The 22,159-nt window shown below is 46.8% G+C and overlaps 1 protein-coding gene across 1 annotated transcript in view; it reads right to left on the bottom strand.

Moving 5' to 3' along the window:
- Positions 1-2,062: 2,062 nt before the first annotated feature.
- The window catches only part of RALGPS1 (Ral GEF with PH domain and SH3 binding motif 1), a gene marked incomplete at its 3' end in the record, with an annotated part of 253,237 nt that continues 233,140 nt past the window's right edge, over positions 2,063-22,159 (bottom strand). The window contains exon 10 of the mRNA XM_088465567.1: positions 2,063-2,200. Coding sequence (XP_088321693.1) covers positions 2,063-2,200 — 138 coding nt within the window. The remainder of the gene's footprint in view (positions 2,201-22,159) is intronic.

Consider the following 22,159-nt stretch of genomic DNA (forward strand, 5'->3'; position numbering starts at 1 on the left):
CCGGGTCTTGCGCATGCACACAACGGAGCCGGCTCCTTCGTGCGCATGCGCACTTGGGCAACATCGACCCGCTTGCGAGCGCTTGCGAGCGGGTCTGAATCAGGCCCTGAGTCATTTTGCAGGAAAAAAATCCTGAAAAAGCAAATTACGCCTCAGAAATACTCATTATCCAGCCCTAGATCCCCTTGGAATAATTTAGTCTTTGCATTTGATATTATATATTTGCTAACAGTCGATTTTGATCTTCAGGTGATTTTCAGCCTATTTTCTGTCCATTTTGAAAATCAGGTATTTGCTGAAGGCCAAATGGACAGAAAATCGACTCAAAATCAACAGAAAATAGACTTTAAACTGAAATAAAACAGCAACCAAAACATCGGTACTTTATCATAGAGTTATATACAAATCTCTTATTTACTAACAGTCTGAAAACTGACTCACAATGGACCCAAAATCACAAAAATTAATTGACACATCTGAAACAGGTCTATATAACTTCTACCACATGTGCAATTGGCTGAAACCTCATTATGTGGGGCATTTTGGGTGTACAAATCATGGCATGTAAAGGCACAGCAATGCTTTTACATTTTTGTGAATATGCAAATTAGCACTTTAATTAAGGTGTTTGTGGGTAGTACAGTGCATGTGACCTGGTTTGGCCAATAGGGATGCATTTGTATAACGAAGTCAATTTTTAGTACATTTTTGGTTCTATTTGAGGGTGATTGGAAACACTGTGGTCGACTTTCTGGGGATGTTGGTTCTATTTTGGTGGATTTTAAACTAGATCCAAAATCGACTTTTAGTAAATTTACCCCGTGGTGTGTAACCAGCAATATTCCTACACGTTCTGTGTACACAGATATTAGTACACGCCAGTATTTGGGGAACCTTCCACTTTACAGCCGTGTGATAGCGTAGCCCAGACTGATACGATTTATTTAGCGAGGTCTGGGCGCTCCGGTGTGTGCGCACTTGTCAGATTCCACTTGTTCTGATTGTTCCTCATTGACGGGAATTGGAAGGAGAAAAACTAAAATATACAGCTACTTTGGATCAGCTTGGTATTATTCTTGGATTCCCCTCATGTCTACTAGGAATTGGCACCCTGACACCACATCCCCTCCAAGACTTCACTGGCAGAGCTCTCCAAAAATAATTCTAGAAAGTGCAGTTTTCCGGATAACCACAAAACGTCCAAAGTGACAGAAATCTCACAGGTTAGAAACACTAAGTAACAATCAGCTGCTAACTGGCAGAATTCGTCTGCGCCTCGCACGTTTTTGGAATAGGTTGCACTGCTCAATACGGCGTGGATGCACTGCGCTGGGGGCTTGGCCACATACGGCTGAGAGTAAGCCTAAAAGCAGGGCCACACCCAAACGCTCTCGCATGAAAACACCATTATTGTGACAAATTGCCAGCTGGGGCATATTAAGGGGGGAAGACAAAAGTTCTGGCTGTCAGGACAGTCCTCTAAAATTGGGACTGTGCCACATAAATCGGGACAGGTAGGCGGTATACACTGTGGAGTACACATCAAGTGGGCGGAGCAGTGTGCATTACGACACTGATTACTTCATAGCACCTCAGTGTACAGCGGGGTGGGAGTGGCTTGATATCAGTACTCGGAGCTATGGGGTTAACATGTTCTCCGTTGCCGCGATAAGCGCAGAAAGTCCTAGTTAGTTCAGATTTCAGTTTGAGCCTCAGGAGGGGGAGAACAGAAATCCGTGTTAAGAGGCTGCAGCGGGCTGTAACTGAATAGCCCCGGGGCACTACAACGCTACATCTGAATTCGGCCCATAGTGACTACAGACAAAGAAAGATTAAAACCACAGTTTTCACTAGGTTTTTATATTTAATAAAAAATTAGGGGGTCTTAAGTAATTAAATAATTTTGAAAAAAAACAATAACCCTAAAGGAAACTGGGAGTACCACTGTCTTGAAGAGATTTTGCTCTGGTGATGGGTCGGTTTCCCTAGTGGTGGAGGATATTAACTACTGCCCAAAAAATATGTTGTGCTTATGAGACCCTAGACAATGAAGGATACCAACCATAACTACAGGAGACTTGTAAGTCAGCAATAATCCTCAGGATGTTGTTCATCTGATTGGATCTTTGCTCGTTCTCCATTATGCTGCCCGACGCTGGGTACGCAGAGTCTATATAGATGATATCCAGGAGGTAAATCCCTGAAATTACAGAATAACAGAACATATCAGTATGAGGAGGTCAGTCAGAGCAATGCACAGAACATATCAGTATGAGGAGGTCAGTCAGAGCAATGCACAGAACATAGGAGTATGAGGAGGTCAGTCAGAGCAGTGCACAGAACATAGGAGTATGAGGAAGTCAGTCAGAGCAATGCACAGAACATAGGAGTATGAGGAGGTCAGTCAGTGCAATGCACAGAACATAGGAGTATGAGGAGGTCAGTCAGAGCAATGCACAGAACATATGAGTATGAGGAGGTCAGTCAGAGCAATGCACAGAACATAGGAGTATGAGGAGGTCAGTCAGTGCAATGCACAGAACATAGGAGTATGAGGAGGTCAGTCAGAGCAGTGCACAGAACATAGGAGTATGAGCAGGTCAGTCAGAGCAATGCACAGAACATAATCAGTATGAGGAGGTCAGTCAGAGCAATGCACAGAACATAGGAGTATGAGGAGGTCAGTCAGAGCAATGCACAGAACATAGGAGTATGAGGAGGTCAGTCAGTGCAATGCACAGAACATAGGAGTATGAGGAGGTCAGTCAGAGCACAGAACATAGGAGTATGAGGAGGTCAGTCAGTGCAATGCACAGAACATAGGAGTATGAGCAGGTCAGTCAGAGCAATGCACAGGACATAGGAGTAGGAGGAGGTCAGTCAGAGCAATGCACAGAACATAGGAGTATGAGGAGGTCAGTCAGAGCAGTGCACAGAACATAATCAGTATGAGAAGGTCAGTCAGAGCAATGCACAGAACATAGGAGTATGAGGAGGTCAGTCAGAGCAATGCACAGAACATAGGAGTATGAGGAGGTCAGTCAGAGCACAGAACATAGGAGTATGAGGAGGTCAGTCAGTGCAATGCACAGAACATAGGAGTATGAGCAGGTCAGTCAGAGCAATGCACAGGACATAGGAGTAGGAGGAGGTCAGTCAGAGCAATGCACAGAACATAGGAGTATGAGGAGGTCAGTCAGAGCAGTGCACAGAACATAATCAGTATGAGAAGGTCAGTCAGAGCAATGCACAGAACATAGGAGTATGAGGAGGTCAGTCAGAGCAATGCACAGAACATAGGAGTATGAGGAGGTCAGTCAGAGCAATGCACAGAACATAGGAGTATGAGGAGGTCAGTCAGAGCAGTGCACAGAACATAATCAGTATGAGAAGGTCAGTCAGAGCAATGCACAGAACATAGGAGTATGAGGAGGTCAGTCAGAGCAATGCACAGAACATAGGAGTATGAGGAGGTCAGTCAGAGCAATGCACAGAACATAGGAGTATGAGGAGGTCAGTCAGAGCAATGCACAGAACATAGGAGTATGAGGAGGTCAGTCAGAGCACAGAACATAGGAGTATGAGGAGGTCAGTCAGAGCAATGCACAGAACATAGGAGTATGAGGAGGTCAGTCAGAGCACAGAACATAGGAGTATGAGCAGGTCAGTCAGAGCAATGCACAGGACATAGGAGTAGGAGGAGGTCAGTCAGAGCAATGCACAGAACATAGGAGTATGAGGAGGTCAGTCAGAGCACAGAACATAGGAGTATGAGGAGGTCAGTCACAGCAATGCACAGAACATAGGAGTATGAGGAGGTCAGTGAGAGCAATGCACAGAACATAGGAGTATGAGGAGGTCAGTCAGAGCACAGAACATAGGAGTATGAGGTGGTCAGTCAGAGCAATGCACAGAACATAGGAGTATGAGGAGGTCAGTCAGAGCACAGAACATAGGAGTATGAGGAGGTCAGTCACAGCAATGCACAGAACATAGGAGTATGAGGAGGTCAGTGAGAGCAATGCACAGAACATAGGAGTATGAGGAGGTCAGTCAGTGCAATGCACAGAACATAGGAGTATGAGGAGGTCAGTCAGTGCAATGCACAGAACATAGGAGTATGAGGAGGTCAGTCAGAGCACAGAACATAGGAGTATGAGGAGGTCAGTCAGAGCAATGCACAGAACATAGGAGTATGAGGAGGTCAGTCACAGCAATGCACAGAACATAGGAGTATGAGGAGGTCAGTCAATGCAATGCACAGAACATAGGAGTATGAGGAGGTCAGTCAGAGCAATGCACAGAACATAGGAGTATGAGGAGGTCAGTCAGAGCACAGAACATAGGAGTATGAGCAGGTCAGTCAGAGTAATGCACAGAACATAGGAGTATGAGGAGGTCAGTCAGAGCACAGAACATAGGAGTATGAGGAGGTCAGTCACAGCAATGCACAGAACATAGGAGTATGAGGAGGTCAGTCAGAGTAATGCACAGAACATAGGAGTATGGGGAGGTCAGTCAGAGTAATGCACAGAACATAGGAGTATGGGGAGGTCAGTCAGAGTAATGCACAGAACATAGGAGTATGAGGAGGTCAGTCAGAGCACAGAACATAGGAGTATGAGGAGGTCAGTCAGAGTAATGCACAGAACATAGGAGTATGGGGAGGTCAGTCAGAGCAATGCACAGAACATAGGAGTATGAGGAGGTCAGTCAGAGCAATGCACAGAACATAGGAGTATGAGGTGGTCAGTCAGAGCAATGCACAGAACATAGGAGTATGAGGAGGTCAGTCAGAGCACAGAACATAGGAGTATGAGGAGGTCAGTCAGAGTAATGCACAGAACATAGGAGTATGAGGAGGTCAGTCAGAGCAATGCACAGAACATAATCAGTATGAGAAGGTCAGTCAGAGCAATGCACAGAACATAGGAGTATGAGGAGGTCAGTCAGAGCACAGAACATAGGAGTATGAGGAGGTCAGTCAGAGCACAGAACATAGGAGTATGAGGAGGTCAGTCAGAGTAATGCACAGAACATAGGAGTATGAGGAGGTCAGTCAGAGCAATGCACAGAACATAATCAGTATGAGAAGGTCAGTCAGAGCAATGCACAGAACATAGGAGTATGAGGAGGTCAGTCAGAGCAATGCACAGAACATAGGAGTATGAGGAGGTCAGTCAGAGCAATGCACAGAACATAGGAGTATGAGGAGGTCAGTCAGAGCAATGCACAGAACATAGGAGTATGAGGAGGTCAGTCAGAGCAATGCACAGAACATAGGAGTATGAGGAGGTCAGTCAGAGCAATGCACAGAACATAGGAGTATGAGGAGGTCAGTCAGAGCACAGAACATAGGAGTATGAGGAGGTCAGTCACAGCAATGCACAGAACATAGGAGTATGAGGAGGTCAGTCAGAGTAATGCACAGAACATAGGAGTATGGGGAGGTCAGTCAGAGTAATGCACAGAACATAGGAGTATGGGGAGGTCAGTCAGAGCAATGCACAGAACATAGGAGTATGAGGAGGTCAGTCAGAGCAGTGCACAGAACATAATCAGTATGAGGAGGTCAGTCAGAGCAATGCACAGAACATAGGAGTATGAGGAGGTCAGTCAGAGCAATGCACAGAACATAGGAGTATGAGGAGGTCAGTCAGAGCAATGCACAGAACATAGGAGTATGAGGAGGTCAGTCAGAGCACAGAACATAGGAGTATGAGGAGGTCAGTCAGAGCACAGAACATAGGAGTATGAGGAGGTCAGTCAGAGCAATGCACAGAACATAGGAGTATGAGGAGGTCAGTCAGAGCACAGAACATAGGAGTATGAGGAGGTCAGTCAGAGCAATGCACAGAACATAGGAGTATGAGGAGGTCAGTCAGAGCACAGAACATAGGAGTATGAGCAGGTCAGTCAGAGCAATGCACAGGACATAGGAGTAGGAGGAGGTCAGTCAGAGCAATGCACAGAACATAGGAGTATGAGGAGGTCAGTCAGAGCACAGAACATAGGAGTATGAGGAGGTCAGTCACAGCAATGCACAGAACATAGGAATATGAGGAGGTCAGTCACAGCAATGCACAGAACATAGGAGTATGAGGAGTTCAGTCACAGCAATGCACAGAACATAGGAGTATGAGGAGGTCAGTCACAGCAATGCACAGAACATAGGAGTATGAGGAGGTCAGTCAATGCAATGCACAGAACATAGGAGTATGAGGAGGTCAGTCAGAGCAATGCACAGAACATAGGAGTATGAGGAGGTCAGTCAGAGCACAGAACATAGGAGTATGAGGAGGTCAGTCACAGCAATGCACAGAACATAGGAGTATGAGGAGGTCAGTCACAGCAATGCACAGAACATAGGAGTATGAGGAGGTCAGTCAGAGTAATGCACAGAACATAGGAGTATGGGGAGGTCAGTCAGAGTAATGCACAGAACATAGGAGTATGGGGAGGTCAGTCAGAGCAATGCACAGAACATAGGAGTATGAGGAGGTCAGTCAGAGCAATGCACAGAACATAGGAGTATGAGGTGGTCAGTCAGAGCAATGCACAGAACATAGGAGTATGAGGAGGTCAGTCAGTGCAATGCACAGAACATAGGAGTATGAGCAGGTCAGTCAGAGCAATGCACAGGACATAGGAGTATGAGGAGGTCAGTCAGAGCAGTGCACAGAACATAATCAGTATGAGAAGGTCAGTCAGAGCAATGCACAGAACATAGGAGTATGAGGAGGTCAGTCAGAGCAATGCACAGAACATAGGAGTATGAGGTCGTCAGTCAGAGCAATGCACAGAACATAGGAGTATGAGGAGGTCAGTCAGAGCACAGAACATAGGCGTATGGGTAGGTCAGTCAGAGCACAGAACATAGGAGTATGAGGAGGTCAGTCAGAGCACAGAACATAGGAGTATGAGGAGGTCAGTCAGAGCAATGCACAGAACATAGGAGTATGAGGAGGTCAGTCAGAGCACAGAACATAGGAGTATGAGCAGGTCAGTCAGAGCAATGCACAGGACATAGGAGTAGGTCAGTCAGAGCAATGCACAGAACATAGGAGTATGAGGAGGTCAGTCACAGCAATGCACAGAACATAGGAGTATGAGGAGGTCAGTCACAGCAATGCACAGAACATAGGAATATGAGGAGGTCAGTCACAGCAATGCACAGAACATAGGAGTATGAGGAGTTCAGTCACAGCAATGCACAGAACATAGGAGTATGAGGAGGTCAGTCACAGCAATGCACAGAACATAGGAGTATGAGGAGGTCAGTCAATGCAATGCACAGAACATAGGAGTATGAGGAGGTCAGTCAGAGCAATGCACAGAACATAGGAGTATGAGGAGGTCAGTCAGAGCACAGAACATAGGAGTATGAGGAGGTCAGTCAGAGCACAGAACATAGGAGTATGAGGAGGTCAGTCAGAGTAATGCACAGAACATAGGAGTATGGGGAGGTCAGTCAGAGCAATGCACAGAACATAGGAGTATGAGGAGGTCAGTCAGAGCAATGCACAGAACATAGGAGTATGAGGTGGTCAGTCAGAGCAATGCACAGAACATAGGAGTATGAGGAGGTCAGTCAGAGCACAGAACATAGGAGTATGAGGAGGTCAGTCAGAGTAATGCACAGAACATAGGAGTATGAGGAGGTCAGTCAGAGCAATGCACAGAACATAATCAGTATGAGAAGGTCAGTCAGAGCAATGCACAGAACATAGGAGTATGAGGAGGTCAGTCAGAGCACAGAACATAGGAGTATGAGGAGGTCAGTCAGAGCACAGAACATAGGAGTATGAGGAGGTCAGTCAGAGTAATGCACAGAACATAGGAGTATGAGGAGGTCAGTCAGAGCAATGCACAGAACATAATCAGTATGAGAAGGTCAGTCAGAGCAATGCACAGAACATAGGAGTATGAGGAGATCAGTCAGAGCAATGCACAGAACATAGGAGTATGAGGAGGTCAGTCAGAGCAATGCACAGAACATAGGAGTATGAGGAGGTCAGTCAGAGCAATGCACAGAACATAGGAGTATGAGGAGGTCAGTCAGAGCAATGCACAGAACATAGGAGTATGAGGAGGTCAGTCAGAGCACAGAACATAGGAGTATGAGGAGGTCAGTCAGAGTAATGCACAGAACATAGGAGTATGAGGAGGTCAGTCAGAGCAATGCACAGAACATAATCAGTATGAGAAGGTCAGTCAGAGCAATGCACAGAACATAGGAGTATGAGGAGGTCAGTCAGAGCAATGCACAGAACATAGGAGTATGAGGAGGTCAGTCAGAGCAATGCACAGAACATAGGAGTATGAGGAGGTCAGTCAGAGCAATGCACAGAACATAGGAGTATGAGGAGGTCAGTCAGAGCAATGCACAGAACATAGGAGTATGAGGAGGTCAGTCAGAGTAATGCACAGAACATAGGAGTATGAGGAGGTCAGTCAGAGCAATGCACAGAACATAATCAGTATGAGAAGGTCAGTCAGAGCAATGCACAGAACATAGGAGTATGAGGAGGTCAGTCAGAGCAATGCACAGAACATAGGAGTATGAGGAGGTCAGTCAGAGCAATGCACAGAACATAGGAGTATGAGGAGGTCAGTCAGAGCAATGCACAGAACATAGGAGTATGAGGAGGTCAGTCAGAGCAATGCACAGAACATAGGAGTATGAGGAGGTCAGTCAGAGCAATGCACAGAACATAGGAGTATGAGGAGGTCAGTCAGAGCAATGCACAGAACATAGGAGTATGAGGATGTCAGTCAGAGCAATGCACAGAACATAGGAGTATGAGGAGGTCAGTCAGAGCAATGCACAGAACATAGGAGTATGAGGAGGTCAGTCAGAGCAATGCACAGAACATAGGAGTATGAGGAGGTCAGTCAGAGCACAGAACATAGGAGTATGAGGAGGTCAGTCAGAGCAATGCACAGAACATAGGAGTATGAGGAGGTCAGTCAGAGCAATGCACAGAACATAGGAGTATGAGGAGGTCAGTCAGAGCAATGCACAGAACATAGGAGTATGAGGAGGTCAGTCAGAGCAATGCACAGAACATAGGAGTATGAGGATGTCAGTCAGAGCAATGCACAGAACATAGGAGTATGAGGAGGTCAGTCAGAGCAATGCACAGAACATAGGAGTATGAGGAGGTCAGTCAGAGCAATGCACAGAACATAGGAGTATGAGGAGGTCAGTCAGAGCAATGCACAGAACATAGGAGTATGAGGAGGTCAGTCAGAGCACAGAACATAGGAGTATGAGGTGGTCAGTCAGAGCAATGCACAGAACATAGGAGTATGAGGATGTCAGTCAGAGCAATGCACAGAACATAGGAGTATGAGGATGTCAGTCAGAGCAATGCACAGAACATAGGAGTATGAGGATGTCAGTCAGAGCACAGAACATAGGAGTATGAGGAGGTCAGTCAGAGCAATGCACAGAACATAGGAGTATGAGGAGGTCAGTCAGAGCAATGCACAGAACATAGGAGTATGAGCAGGTCAGTCAGAGCAATGCACAGAACATAGGAGTATGAGGATGTCAGTCAGAGCACAGAACATAGGAGTATGAGGATGTCAGTCAGAGCACAGAACATAGGAGTATGAGGAGGTCAGTCAGAGCAATGCACAGAACATAGGAGTATGAGGAGGTCAGTCAGAGCAATGCACAGAACATAGGAGTATGAGGAGGTCAGTCAGAGCAATGCACAGAACATAGGAGTATGAGGAGGTCAGTCAGAGCAATGCACAGAACATAGGAGTATGAGGAGGTCAGTCAGAGCAATGCACAGAACATAGGAGTATGAGGAGGTCAGTCAGAGCAATGCACAGAACACATCAGTTTCTGACAAATCATAACACAAAACTTCCTGTAAATCAGAAATAAGCAAAATTGTTTTAACATATTCCACATTGTTAAAAAAACTTGACACAGAAAACAAGTTAATAATATGGATTTGTACAATAGACCACAAAGCTATTTCTTTTCTAGCTTAATCTATCACATTAAAACAAGAACATTTCTAACAAGAACATAAAAATAAGCCATTTAAAAAATAAGAAAGAAAGAAAAAAAACTCTGCGAATGATAAAACATGTTTGAGAATTACACGTTAAAAAACGTAAAAACATTCAATATCCGCCGTGTACTTTTCCACCCCTGACCCTTTTAAAAGTTGGAACCATAAAAGCAACACGAATGAATTCCCTGAGTCCGGCAGACAGAAGAACTTGTGTGATGACGCCGCGCCGACACCAAGACCCCAGAATGCGTAAGCCTCAAAGGGGGCACTAAAGAAACCACACTGTTTATGCAGGAGCCCTCATTTCCCAATATCCGCTATATATAGCAGTATTACTCTCTGATCTCTCCATAGAAGGACTGCACCAAACAGAGTGTTAATAGGATCATTCGGCCTCAGTCCCCCTCTCGTCAATCTAACCTTTCACTCCTGCCTCCCCAATCTCCATGACACAACCCGAGGCTGAACCGTGTGGTACGGCCGCATGTTATCACAGAGTGCATTAGGAGGCGTCAGACGACATTTCTGCCGACACCAGGCACATTTGTACATTTAGGCTAATACAGGAGCTACATATATTTTCTGTGGTCGGGTACCTATGATGTGGGTCCGTTACATCTCACCGGGAAGTGCTGGATTTTATCCCTGCGTTACCTGAATAACTACAGATTGCAGAGAGCCGACTCCCAGACTGAGCTGCAGAGCTCCCGTTATATATAAAGTCTGACGTCCCACAATCCAGTTATCGCACAAGTACCTGTACAAAGATGGCACCGTACTACACAAAACCTAGCACCTTACTTATTACACAGATTCCATACCTGTCTCCTATGGGACCACTGATCCAAGACTACACGAGGCCTCTAATCACATTCATAATTATAAATGTAAAGTTTCACAAGATCATGAGAACAGAAAAAGTATGAGAACGTTGTGATTGGGGGGATGGGCGGATATTTTCTTGCACGCAGCGCACATCCTGTCAGTAATCACACTGGTCTTGTGCTGCCACTTTTATTTCTTTAATATATATTTTTTTGCATGCAGTGGCTGGTAACAGAGAGCAATAGCTCAGACTCATCTACATAGCAAATCTAAAAATGTCACGCTTTCCAAACCTACAGTATACACATTATTACCTATTCATGGTACTCTATAAAATGCAAACCACATTACGTTAGGTTTTGTGGTAACATCAGTGAGGCATGAGGCATCTACAATTTAACGGAGAAGTGGGCGCAGCATAATGGCAACACACGGCGTATAATGCCACTAATGATTCCATTATACCCAACTACCTAGCTGGTTGGTACGGACCCCTGTGTGACAATTTCCGGGTCTCTCAGGAGTCTGGGAGACTTCCCCCTAATTCTGGAGTCTCCTGAACAGCTATGATCCAGTGCATACTGTTCAATTATAGAATATCAACTGCAGGAACAACGCCCCAATGTTCCAAACACGGGGCCTGATTCAGCTTTAGGAACAGAGTAAGATTTAGCAAGTAACTGTGAACCAGGACAAACCATGTTGCAGTGTGAGGGGTGCAAATAGATACATTTTATTTTGCATGCAGGGTAAATACTGGCTGCTATTGCATGCAGCCCACAAATACTGCACAACTTTATTTGTACATTGCAATTAAGATGTCAGTTTGGACACACCCCTCCTAAATCTGAATCTCTCTGAACATCTTACATCTGCCCCCCTGCAGTAGAGCACGGTGTTACCAAGATGATCAATTATGTGCTATATCTTACCCTATTCTCAGGCCCACAGTCCCCAGACTTCCTTACAGCGAACCCATTATGTGCGGAAGGAACACACGGATCATTTCCCCACATTGCAGCAGGCACTCTCTGTCACAGCATGTGACTGCTATTGGTTAATAGATGATACTGCTGATATATGAATGCAATGTATAGACTTCAACCTAAATAATTTGGGGCATTTCTAGAAGACAGAAAAGCAGGAGTTACCCTACATTTATCAACGATGGAGGATTATTTCTCATTGGCTTAGTAATAAAGCTGAATTAGGGCCACCAGTTATAGATATGATGGTCGCCCATCCAGGACACTCACCAATGAATAAGATTACCTGGGGATAATGAGACAAGAGGTGCGGCGGTCTGCTGAATTAAGCGCAGTCCTATTACTCTACACCAGGGGTGGGGAACCTTTTTTCTGCTGAGGGCCATTTTGATATATATAACATTATTCGCGGGCCGGGTGCAGGCTACACCCCCTCCGTGTGATGTCACATGGAGCAGGACCACAAACGCCGGTGATTACAGCAATGGCTGGAGCATCCTGAGGATGCTCTGGGGAGCTGTAAGGGCAGCGGTGTGACAATCTGAAGCATCCAGGCGGCACTGCTGCATAGATTCTGGCTGCAGGGGGCCATTCTAGGCCAGATGAGGGTAGCAGAAAAAAGCTCAGAGGGCCAGACCAAATGATTCCGGGGGTCTTATACAGCCCCCGGGCCTGAGGTTCCCCATCCCTGCTTTACACTCACCGTTCACACTTGTGCTGAAGGCGGATCATTTGCTGCTTAGCAGAGATTTCATGAACCATTTCAGCTGCGAATGTCCCTGACAGGTGATGACGCTGTCGGATGGATGAGCGGGATGTGATTTATCTCCCGGTCCTGTCACTGGGGGGAGCAGGTTACAGATAACACAGCAGTGAAGGCATCTGCGGGACTCATCCTCAATGGTGGCCTGTCATTCAGGAACACAAGTGAGGAAAAAGGCGCCCCAGGGGATGAGCCTCAGAGGTGGATCATCGAACCTGTGTTTCCCATTAGTCTGGACAGAAAACATCTGCAGAGAATTTACCTTGTCCGCATGTAAAGGATAAGACAGGAAACGTATGGTGCGCTTTCCTCAGGTGACCTCTATTTATACCAACATATCACCGTCCCGAATATACTACAACAAAACGCTTCAGAGGCTAATAAACGTATACACTCTGAGTGTTTCTATGTCATCGATTATAATGGATGAGCTCTGATGTCATCACACCAGTATTCATCCCATGTACCATCCAGGAATAGCCCTCCCTCTTTATTAGGTCATAGCAGACATGTCTGGAATCGGATCTTATAGCTGGCTGGCAGGGCATGCTGGGACTTGCAGTTATACAGCTGCTGGAATCCTTAGGAAATCTCGGTCTTAGTTGTGAGCGATAGGCTGAAAGCTGCCTAAAGGAAAAGGGTCTTTATGTCAGTTTGTGTCAACCTGGCACTAAATCTAGAGGCTGCCGACAGGCCGAGGTTCCTAGTACAGAGAACCTTAACGACACAAAATACTCTTTGAAGAAAATCAGAACCACCTGATGTACACGGTAATAGGTTCCAGAGCCGGGCTGGGCAAGGAGGATTTTTAACTTTCGTCTAATACGGTTTCCTGCAGAGTTATTCTGACTTCTCTTTGGTTTGTAGAAAGAGACCGTGATATCTGATATTTCCACAAAAATAAACCATATTTTACTATTTTTTATTACTGATGAATGACTGACTGACTTGGATTATACGTCCATAACACCAAAAGAGAACAAGGCTGTTCACGCCCCAGCATGGGTCAATAAGCGTCTGTCACAATCATTTTTATCATTATATCAGTTACAATGCGTCATGTGTGTCAGAAAGGGTTACGTCTGAATGCCAGTGCACATATACCCAGTTTAAAGGAACCTTCTCAAATGAAACATAAAGATGAGGTATCTGCAGACAGGCCAGCAACGTACACTTGGACATTTTTTTGTTGTCAGAGCAGCCGCATGAAGACATGGATAATTGGCACAGACTGGTGGATATCAGGGATGTGCAGTCAGGGGAGGCAGTAAGAGGCAGAGCCTCCCCTGTCATACTCCTGAGATTTGATAAACAAATGAGTAGAATAATACAAAGAAGATATTTAGAACTTATACACGTCTTCCTTTGTTTATTGTAATAATTTTTATAGTTAACACTCACCAGCTTTGTGGAGCTCCCTAGGACTGCAAGGAGACGGGAGATGAGGCAGCAACAGCTCAGCCTCGCTTCTGTATAGTCAGACACTGCTTGCAGTAAGCTGCACAGAAAGAGAGCTAATAGAGGCATGCCTCTGAGTATGGAGAGCGTGTCTTGAGCACTGATTGACACCTTGGATGTGTCATGTGACAGGAAGTTCACTGCAGTGTTTAGAGATCGGAGCTCAGTCAGCAGTAGCAAGAGAAGACACAGTGATGCAGGTAGGAGAATCAATGGACACTGAAGCTCAGTGTAGTGAGGGGAGAGTTACAGTAAATAGGGGGTGAGACAAGCTCCCAGCACTCAGGCCCATCTCCATGTGTTGCTCCCCAGCCATTGACCTCACCGCACGTCGCTGGTGGACACTCACATAAGCTAGAAAGTAGGCTGCCGTCTGTACGGAGAAATGGCCCCATATGTGTCCAACTTTATACAAAAAACTCTGATTTACTAGAAAAAAAAATGTTCGTAGTGTTAAGCTATATCCATATTAATTAGTTGTTTCTGGAAAATAGCCAAGACGGTCCTTACTACATTTATTTATCACTGGCAGGAAATACAGGACCTATGTATGCGCCTCTCCTAATAGATGTGTAGACTGGCTTAATTATGGTTAATTGCAGTCGATTTCCCGGGAAAGACTTGGGACAATGCCCCAAGTGAGCCATCAGCCACCATGTCGGACTGGACATTGATGTATGAGTAAGCCCCGAACCTCAGCCCTCCTGTCATTCCATCAATTACATGGAATTTGTTCCAGGGCTGGGAACAAGCAGAGTCACTTGACCTCCTCGGATTCCCCTGAATGCTGCTGGACGTGGGGGGAGGCGGGAGCCTGCTCGGCTTACAATGCACGCCGTCCTGCGGGACTCTGCAATCCCCAGTCTTGCTTCAGGATCACTGCAACAATACCAAGCCAACACCAGGCGCACGAAGCCTTTGTGCTGGGAGAGTCACGTGAAATTACTTACAGCACAAAGAGAAGAGGAGTCACAATCCCGGTTCTATCCCAGCCCTGGCGCTCACCACAAGGACTCACCGCTGTTTGTAATGATATACCGTCCACCCTCACGCCATGTATGTTCCTGGGCAAGCACGTCTGAGAGCCCCTCCATTCATTTCCAGTTTTAGTTCTCAGCCACTATATGTTATCCATAAACCACTGTTTCCCAACCTTTCCTGAATCCCAGAGCATTAGAGTATCAGCTTTTTATCATAGAACACCTTGGCCACAGGTTTCTTACTGAGAAATGCAGCCAGAAAGGATGAAATGAATTGTGCTTCCCGGGCATCCTTAGGGTCAGGTATGTAATGGTCAGGGCTGTGCTTCTATTTTGTCCATTGATTTTTTGATTGCCAGCCGCCAGCACCGGTTTTGCCCATCACACTGACCATAAATAATTCGATGTTATCCTGGATCACCTGCCAGCCGGCACCCCAGTTTGGAATCCACTGCCATAAACCATAAGTGCACATTCTGGCACCGAGGGGGCATTAATGGGCAGGAACTTAAGATAATACCTGGTAAAGAGCATATACAGGTTTGTAAAAGATTTGTATACCAATTGGTGCTTTTTCCCCCCATTAACCACCTACAACTTTCGGTTATATACGCTCTCTCCAATAGAATATCTGGCATCCCTTGTAGCATGAAAACGTCCTCGTAGGGTCTGAAAGTATGACCCTCCGCCACCACCGCATCACTGGGCTTAAGTACACCCATAAGACAAGAGTTCGATAAGCTCCATCAAAGTTCGATAACCTCCGTCAGAGCTAGAGACCATCCGTCAGAGCTAGAGACCCTCCGTCAGAGCTAGAGACCCTCCGTCAGAGCTAGAGACCCTCCGTCAGAGCTAGAGACCCTCCGTCAGAGACTATCTACCAAAGATTGCAGACAGGCTCACAGTTTAATTGAAAAGAAAAAAAGAGAATGGGTATTTCTACAATTAAACACAAGTAAAACAGAACAAAATAAAACTGTGTCCTGTAAGTGATACTACTGTGCAATACATATTTTATGAAATTGATATATAATACCAGCGTTTATATTTTCATTGCCTGGGATATGACACGGGATGCCAACGGCCACAGTAACGGCACCGGAATCCCGAAGGTAAGTATCGGGGTTAGGCACTAGGGGGAGGGATAGGGTTAGGCACTAAAGGGGGAGGGTTAGGTTTAGGGTATGGGGAGGGGGAGGTTAGGTTTAGGCACTAGGGAAGGAGGGTTATGGTAGGGGTTACCATACCCAACCCATATGACACAGCTCACTGCATTGGATATAACTATATGCAGACAATAGCTTTGTGCTGTTCCCAAAGGCAGCAAAATAAACAGACTCTCCCTGGTGATATAAATGCATGGCTGAAAAGGAGGGACTGCACAAGCCAAATACATACTATAATGGTAAAATTAATGGGGGTAACACTTTAAGTGACCTGCCAGTCAGCATAACGGTCAGGTCCGACAAGGATGATATATGATAGCAGGATCCTTCATGTGCATCTGTGATGGACCAATCTGACCACATCTTAGGGTGAGTGGGACTCGTGGCCTCTATTTGCTATACGTGGACTGTGATAGGGAAACACGTGTGGGAGTAATACACAGCGTACGGGAAAACTGCTGTCTCTCCAGAGGGCCAGTAACCAGCTGGATCTGATCAATGCGTCGCTGGGTAATTAGGACTCACTATAACTATACAGCTGTTGTCAATGGAAAGTTAATCAAAGAGCTTGTACACACGGTCGCAGAGTAACAACGGCGGTTCTAACACTTTCAGCAGAGCGTTATAAGAGTGTACCCAGACCGACCCTCCCTGCAGCACGGGGTATTATGGTTTATATATTACATACCTAACCAACACTCCATTATATCGTACTGAGGGCCTGATTCAGACCCGGTCGCTAAGCTGCGAATGCTCGCTATGGGCGATTATTGCTCATCTGCGCATGCGCCAAAGTACGCATGCGCGAACCAGTCACAGCGGCCGGGAATCGTGCGCTCATAGTACACAGACTGGCCGCTACTTTGAGTGACAGGTTGCGCCGTTTGTGTGTGGTAACAGGGGAAGGTGCATGTGAACGGGTGAGTGGACGTGCGAACGCAGGCGTGTCTGAGCGTCAAAATGGAGTTTAATGGGTGTACATAATTAGCAAAGTAGCGTCATTGAACAGGTCACTTGGTTGTATTTTAGCCTGAACTGATCACAGTGCTTGCGGGAAGGTAGGGTCTACCTCAAGGGCTGCGAGCAGCTCCGATGGGGCTCGATGTTCCCGATTAATCACACACTTCCTGGAGATGATGTGTGCTAAGGAGTGGTGGGCGGATTTATACTCCTGCGTACGCTCACTGCTGTCGCCCTCTAAGATATAGACAGTGTGATTGCGGGATTTGCATACCTGGCCCCTTTTGGCAGCGAGCGAGCGCAGTTCAGCGCCCGGGTCTGTATCCGTCCCTGAGTGTTAACACTTCTAAGCACTGCAGGAATAATTAGAAATGATGCAAAGCAAAGTGAACGCTTGCCGGGAGGTGTGTGCGCGTCCAGGCCCAATCTCTGATCACCTTAAATGTGCAAAATGAACGCCCACGTGTACCAGCACAAATTACAGTCACTTAGCCAGGTCGCAAACAGGGCGAATTTTGTGTTTCTCTGTGGCCCATACGTGACTCAGGAGGTCATTCACATCCGTAGTGTGGCACAAGCAGGCTCCCTATTCAGTGTCACACATGAGGCTAATCTGGTGCTGGGAGAGTTCTGGTCACCAGGAACCCCCCCCCCAAGTGAGCTCCTTTTATACTTTAGGATGAAGCTGGCCTGGGAGCTAGCACTTTAGCCTGACTGCCTGATTCTAAAGTTAAACTATCAGACAGTACCATGCTCGCCCCCGATTCTCCTGCCCTGGGAGTTGGAGGAAGCCTGCCTGACAGATGGGACTGTGTGCCGAATAAATGTCCCCCTGACAAGTAACAGGGATCCGAGAATAGCTGCCGTGTAGTAAAGGAAAGAAAAAAAAACAAACAAAAAACAATGTGGCGATGGGTTCACTTTAATAAGCATTAACAGAACAAGGTCATTAAAATAAAGGAATGTTGCTCATTTTGCTATTTACTAAAGAAAGAGCCCCCCACGCACAATGCATTAGCAATGAGTGATTCCTGTCTGGCCTGTGCAAGTTTATACAGCTGGGGATGGATGAGGCGCGAGTGGTGGATTAGAAAACAGCTGATGCTCATACATTGTGCGCCCGCTGTTATTACAGGGTATAAACCGTGTCGCAGAGCGTTTGATCTGATAAAGACAGGGAACAATGGCGGTCATGTCTGTGATCTATTGGACATGATGGATCTGGGTTACGTAAGTCGCCTGCACACCCTGTATAAACAGGGACAGTAACGGCGTAGACTGATTTCTAAGCCAAGTTCTGCTTGTCACCTTCCTTCATATAAAGGGCGCCGTGACGCCGTCACTTGTATTGTGCGGTTTCATATAAAGGGCGCCATATAATTGTATAGTGCGGATTCATATGTTGCAGCTATATAGGGGTTGACAATAATAAATTCATACTTAACCTTAAAAAAAGTGTCTTGTCTGCACCCTCAGATAACTTTCCTGTGTTCACTGACTGTTGTACTTGTCGTCCTTCAACCTTTACCAAATACATTCGTTTAGCTTTATAAGAGTAACCAAGGCCCAGGAGAGCAGCGGACGTTCCAGGTGCTGTACAGAGGTGCCCTCATACACTATTACTGCCAGACTACCCCTCTCAGTGTACCAGGTGCTGTACAGAGGTGCCCTCATACACTATTACTGCCAGACAACCCCTCTCAGTGTACATGGTGCTGTACAGAGGAGCCCTCATACACTATTACTGCCAGACAACCCCTCTCAGTGTACCTGGTGCTGTACAGAGGTGCCCTCATACACTATTACTGCCAGACAGCCCCTCTCAGTGTACCTGGTGCTGTACAGAGGAGCCCTCATACACTATTACTGCCAGACAGCCCCTCTCAGTGTACCTGGTGCTGTACAGAGGAGCCCTCATACACTATTACTGCCAGACAGCCCCTCTCAGTGTACCTGGTGCTGTACAGAGATGCCCTCATACACTATTACTGCCAGACAGCCCCTCTCAGTGTACCAGGTCCTGTACAGAGGTGCCCTCATACACTATTACTGCCAGACAGACCCTCTCAGTGTACCAGGTGCTGTGCAGAGGTGCCCTCATACACTATACTGCCAGACAGCCCCTCTCAGTGTACCAGGTGCTGTACAGAGGTGCCCTCATACACTAATACTGCCAGACAGCCTCTCTCAGTGTACCAGGTGCTGTACAGAGGTGCCCTCATACACTATTACTGCCAGACAGCCCCTCTCAGTGTACCAGGTGATGTACAGAGGTGCCCTCATACACTATTACTGCCAGACAGCCCCTCTCAGTGTACCTGGTGCTGTACAGAGGTGCCCTCATACACTTACTGCCAGACAGCCCCTCTCAGTGTACCAGGTGCTGTGCAGAGGTGCCCTCATACACTATTACTGCCAGACAGCCCCTCTCAGTGTACCTGGTGCTGTACAGAGGTGCCCTCATACACTATTACTGCCAGACTACCCCTTTCAGTGTACCAGGTGCTGTACAGAGGTGCCCTCAAACACTATTACTGCCAGACTACCCCTCTCAGTGTACCTGGTCCTGTACAGAGGTGCCCTCATACACTATTACTGCCAGACAGCCCCTCTCAGTGTACCTTGTACTGTACAGAGGTGCCCTCATACACTATTACTGCCAGACAGCCCCTCTCAGTGTACCAGGTGCTGTACAGAGGTGCCCTCATACACTATTATTTAGTACACATCTGTAGTACTACAAGTTCCAGCACGTACTATCAGGTGTTTTTTTTTTACTAATACAGAGGAATTGAACATGGCGGCCGGTATCGCGTAAGTAAAATAACTAAGTTGGGAACGAAGCAGATACCTGCGTGACTGAGAAGCATTTAGCAGTTATATTCCGGGCTAACAACTAACAGCTACAAGGAGGTAATCTAGAATAATAACCACTCTATAATAACCACTCTAATAAGAGGAAAGAATTTATCTTCATAAAAAGTTAATATTTTCCTCACTATCAAAGTGGCTGATGTCTCCAGCTGCAAACAATCCAGCTTATATACGAGCCGGCAATTGCAGAACACATGTAAATTGTCAGCTGGAGAATAATCCTCACACTAATCCAATACATATTGTTATCTCTGACATGCACGCGGAGAGGGGTTCCTTATTCCCTGAAATACAATGTAAGGAATAATGGGCCTGATTCAGACCCACTCGCAAGCGCTATGTGCTCGCGAGTGGGTCGATGTTAGGCCACTGCGCATACGCACGCCAGAGCCGGCTCCGACGTGCGCATGCACGAGACCCGGCTCCGACGGGTCTCGCACCAAAAGGGGGCAGCTGTCGATGTTGATCGACAGCTCGCACCGTTTTGGAGGCGTGTTGTTGGGGTGGCTTCACAAACGGAGGCATTCCCATGTGAACGCCTGCAGTTTGTGGGAGAGCTTCCGGCTCTATTAGAGCCAGAAGCTCTCTGGGTCTTGCGGTCACGAGACCCTATCACAAGGGTCTCGTCGCAAGCCCGATGGTCGCGATGGTCTTGACCATCGCAACCATCATCCTGGCCACTTGCAATAGCTGTGGGTGGTCACCCACAGCTATGCGTACGGACAGGAGGCCGTTCTAAAAGAAAAAAACGCCCTGATTCAGAGCGAGCGCTCTTTCAGAGCGTCCGGTTCTGAATCAGGGCCACTGTACCATCCACCGAGAAATACCGGGACTATTAGAAGTCACCAACTATATACAAAGTGGACAGTGGACCCTCATTCGCTACAGATCGCCATTGCGATCACGGCTGCGATTACGCACGGAGGTCTGCTGCGAAAATGTGCTAATGAATGCAATCGCACAGCCAGCATAGAGACGCCCACTATCGCCATCTCACATAGCGGTCCTGCGTATATATCGGGAACATCGAGTAACATCGGCCCCTCACGCAGAATGACAGCAGCTCTGACCTTACTCGGACATTGCTAACCTTGTCGCATGCAGCGAGTACTCAGGCTGCGTATACTGTCGCAGTGGCTAATTTATGCACGCCTGCGTTACTCTGACCACTCCCGTCACCACCCCGAAACGCTGACAGCCTGTGGCTCACTCTGCGATGGGTTACTGTGTTATTCGTGATCGCAGTGCAATCACAATTCAGCTGCTGCGAACGCTACGGTGCATTCACATGCGCAGTACCCACTGTCGGCCGCTCTGCGTCCCCTTTTGCAGTTGCGATCCGTAATTAATCAGCCCATTACCCTTATATTTCCATATGATTTACCGGTTACAGAGAAATAAATAACCAGGGAATAATATAATCGTCATTTTATATAGCCTGACCTGACCTGACCAAAGGAAACGCTTTATGCAAATCAGAGATTTTCCCAGCGGTTCTCTACGGCTGACGCCGCGCTGAGATGGTGCATTGCGGCGTTACCTGGATAACAGGCTCCGCCATGTAAAAGAATCGGTGCCCCCCAGAGCAATAAATTGTTTAGAATTCACATTTGTGATGCTCCCATGACCCAGATCTATTACCCATTCACGCCACTCAGCCACTATCTGACGCCATGCCACATGCTTTTATTATTCATCAGAAATATGCCGTATGTTCTTATCAGAGATTCTGTGATGTCACATTTACCACTGTGATTACTGACAATACCGCCTCTCCCAACACTGACGGACAACGCTCATTTAATCTGCCATCCTGCGAGGTTTGGGAAAAATCTTTATGGTGTCTCCCAAAATGTTCTCAGTGTATGGAAATAATCTGTGTGGCTGGTTTTGTCCTGAATGACAGAGTTATACAAAAGATCTGCTGCGTCTTACAGCGCTGATACATTAATAATGCACTTTAAATACCCACCTATTGTGCAGACGCTGGGCATGGCCCTCAGTCCCTCCCTGGGGGGCCATGTGGGTGAGAGAGCAGGACCCCCAAAGACCCCTTCTCCAACATGGGACACTGACGATGACTGCACGGCGGGACAGTGCTGAAAAGCGG

Source organism: Taudactylus pleione, unplaced genomic scaffold, assembly GCF_031769625.1.
Source record: "Taudactylus pleione unplaced genomic scaffold, aTauple2 ptg001997l, whole genome shotgun sequence".
Lineage (NCBI taxonomy): Eukaryota > Metazoa > Chordata > Amphibia > Anura > Myobatrachidae > Taudactylus > Taudactylus pleione.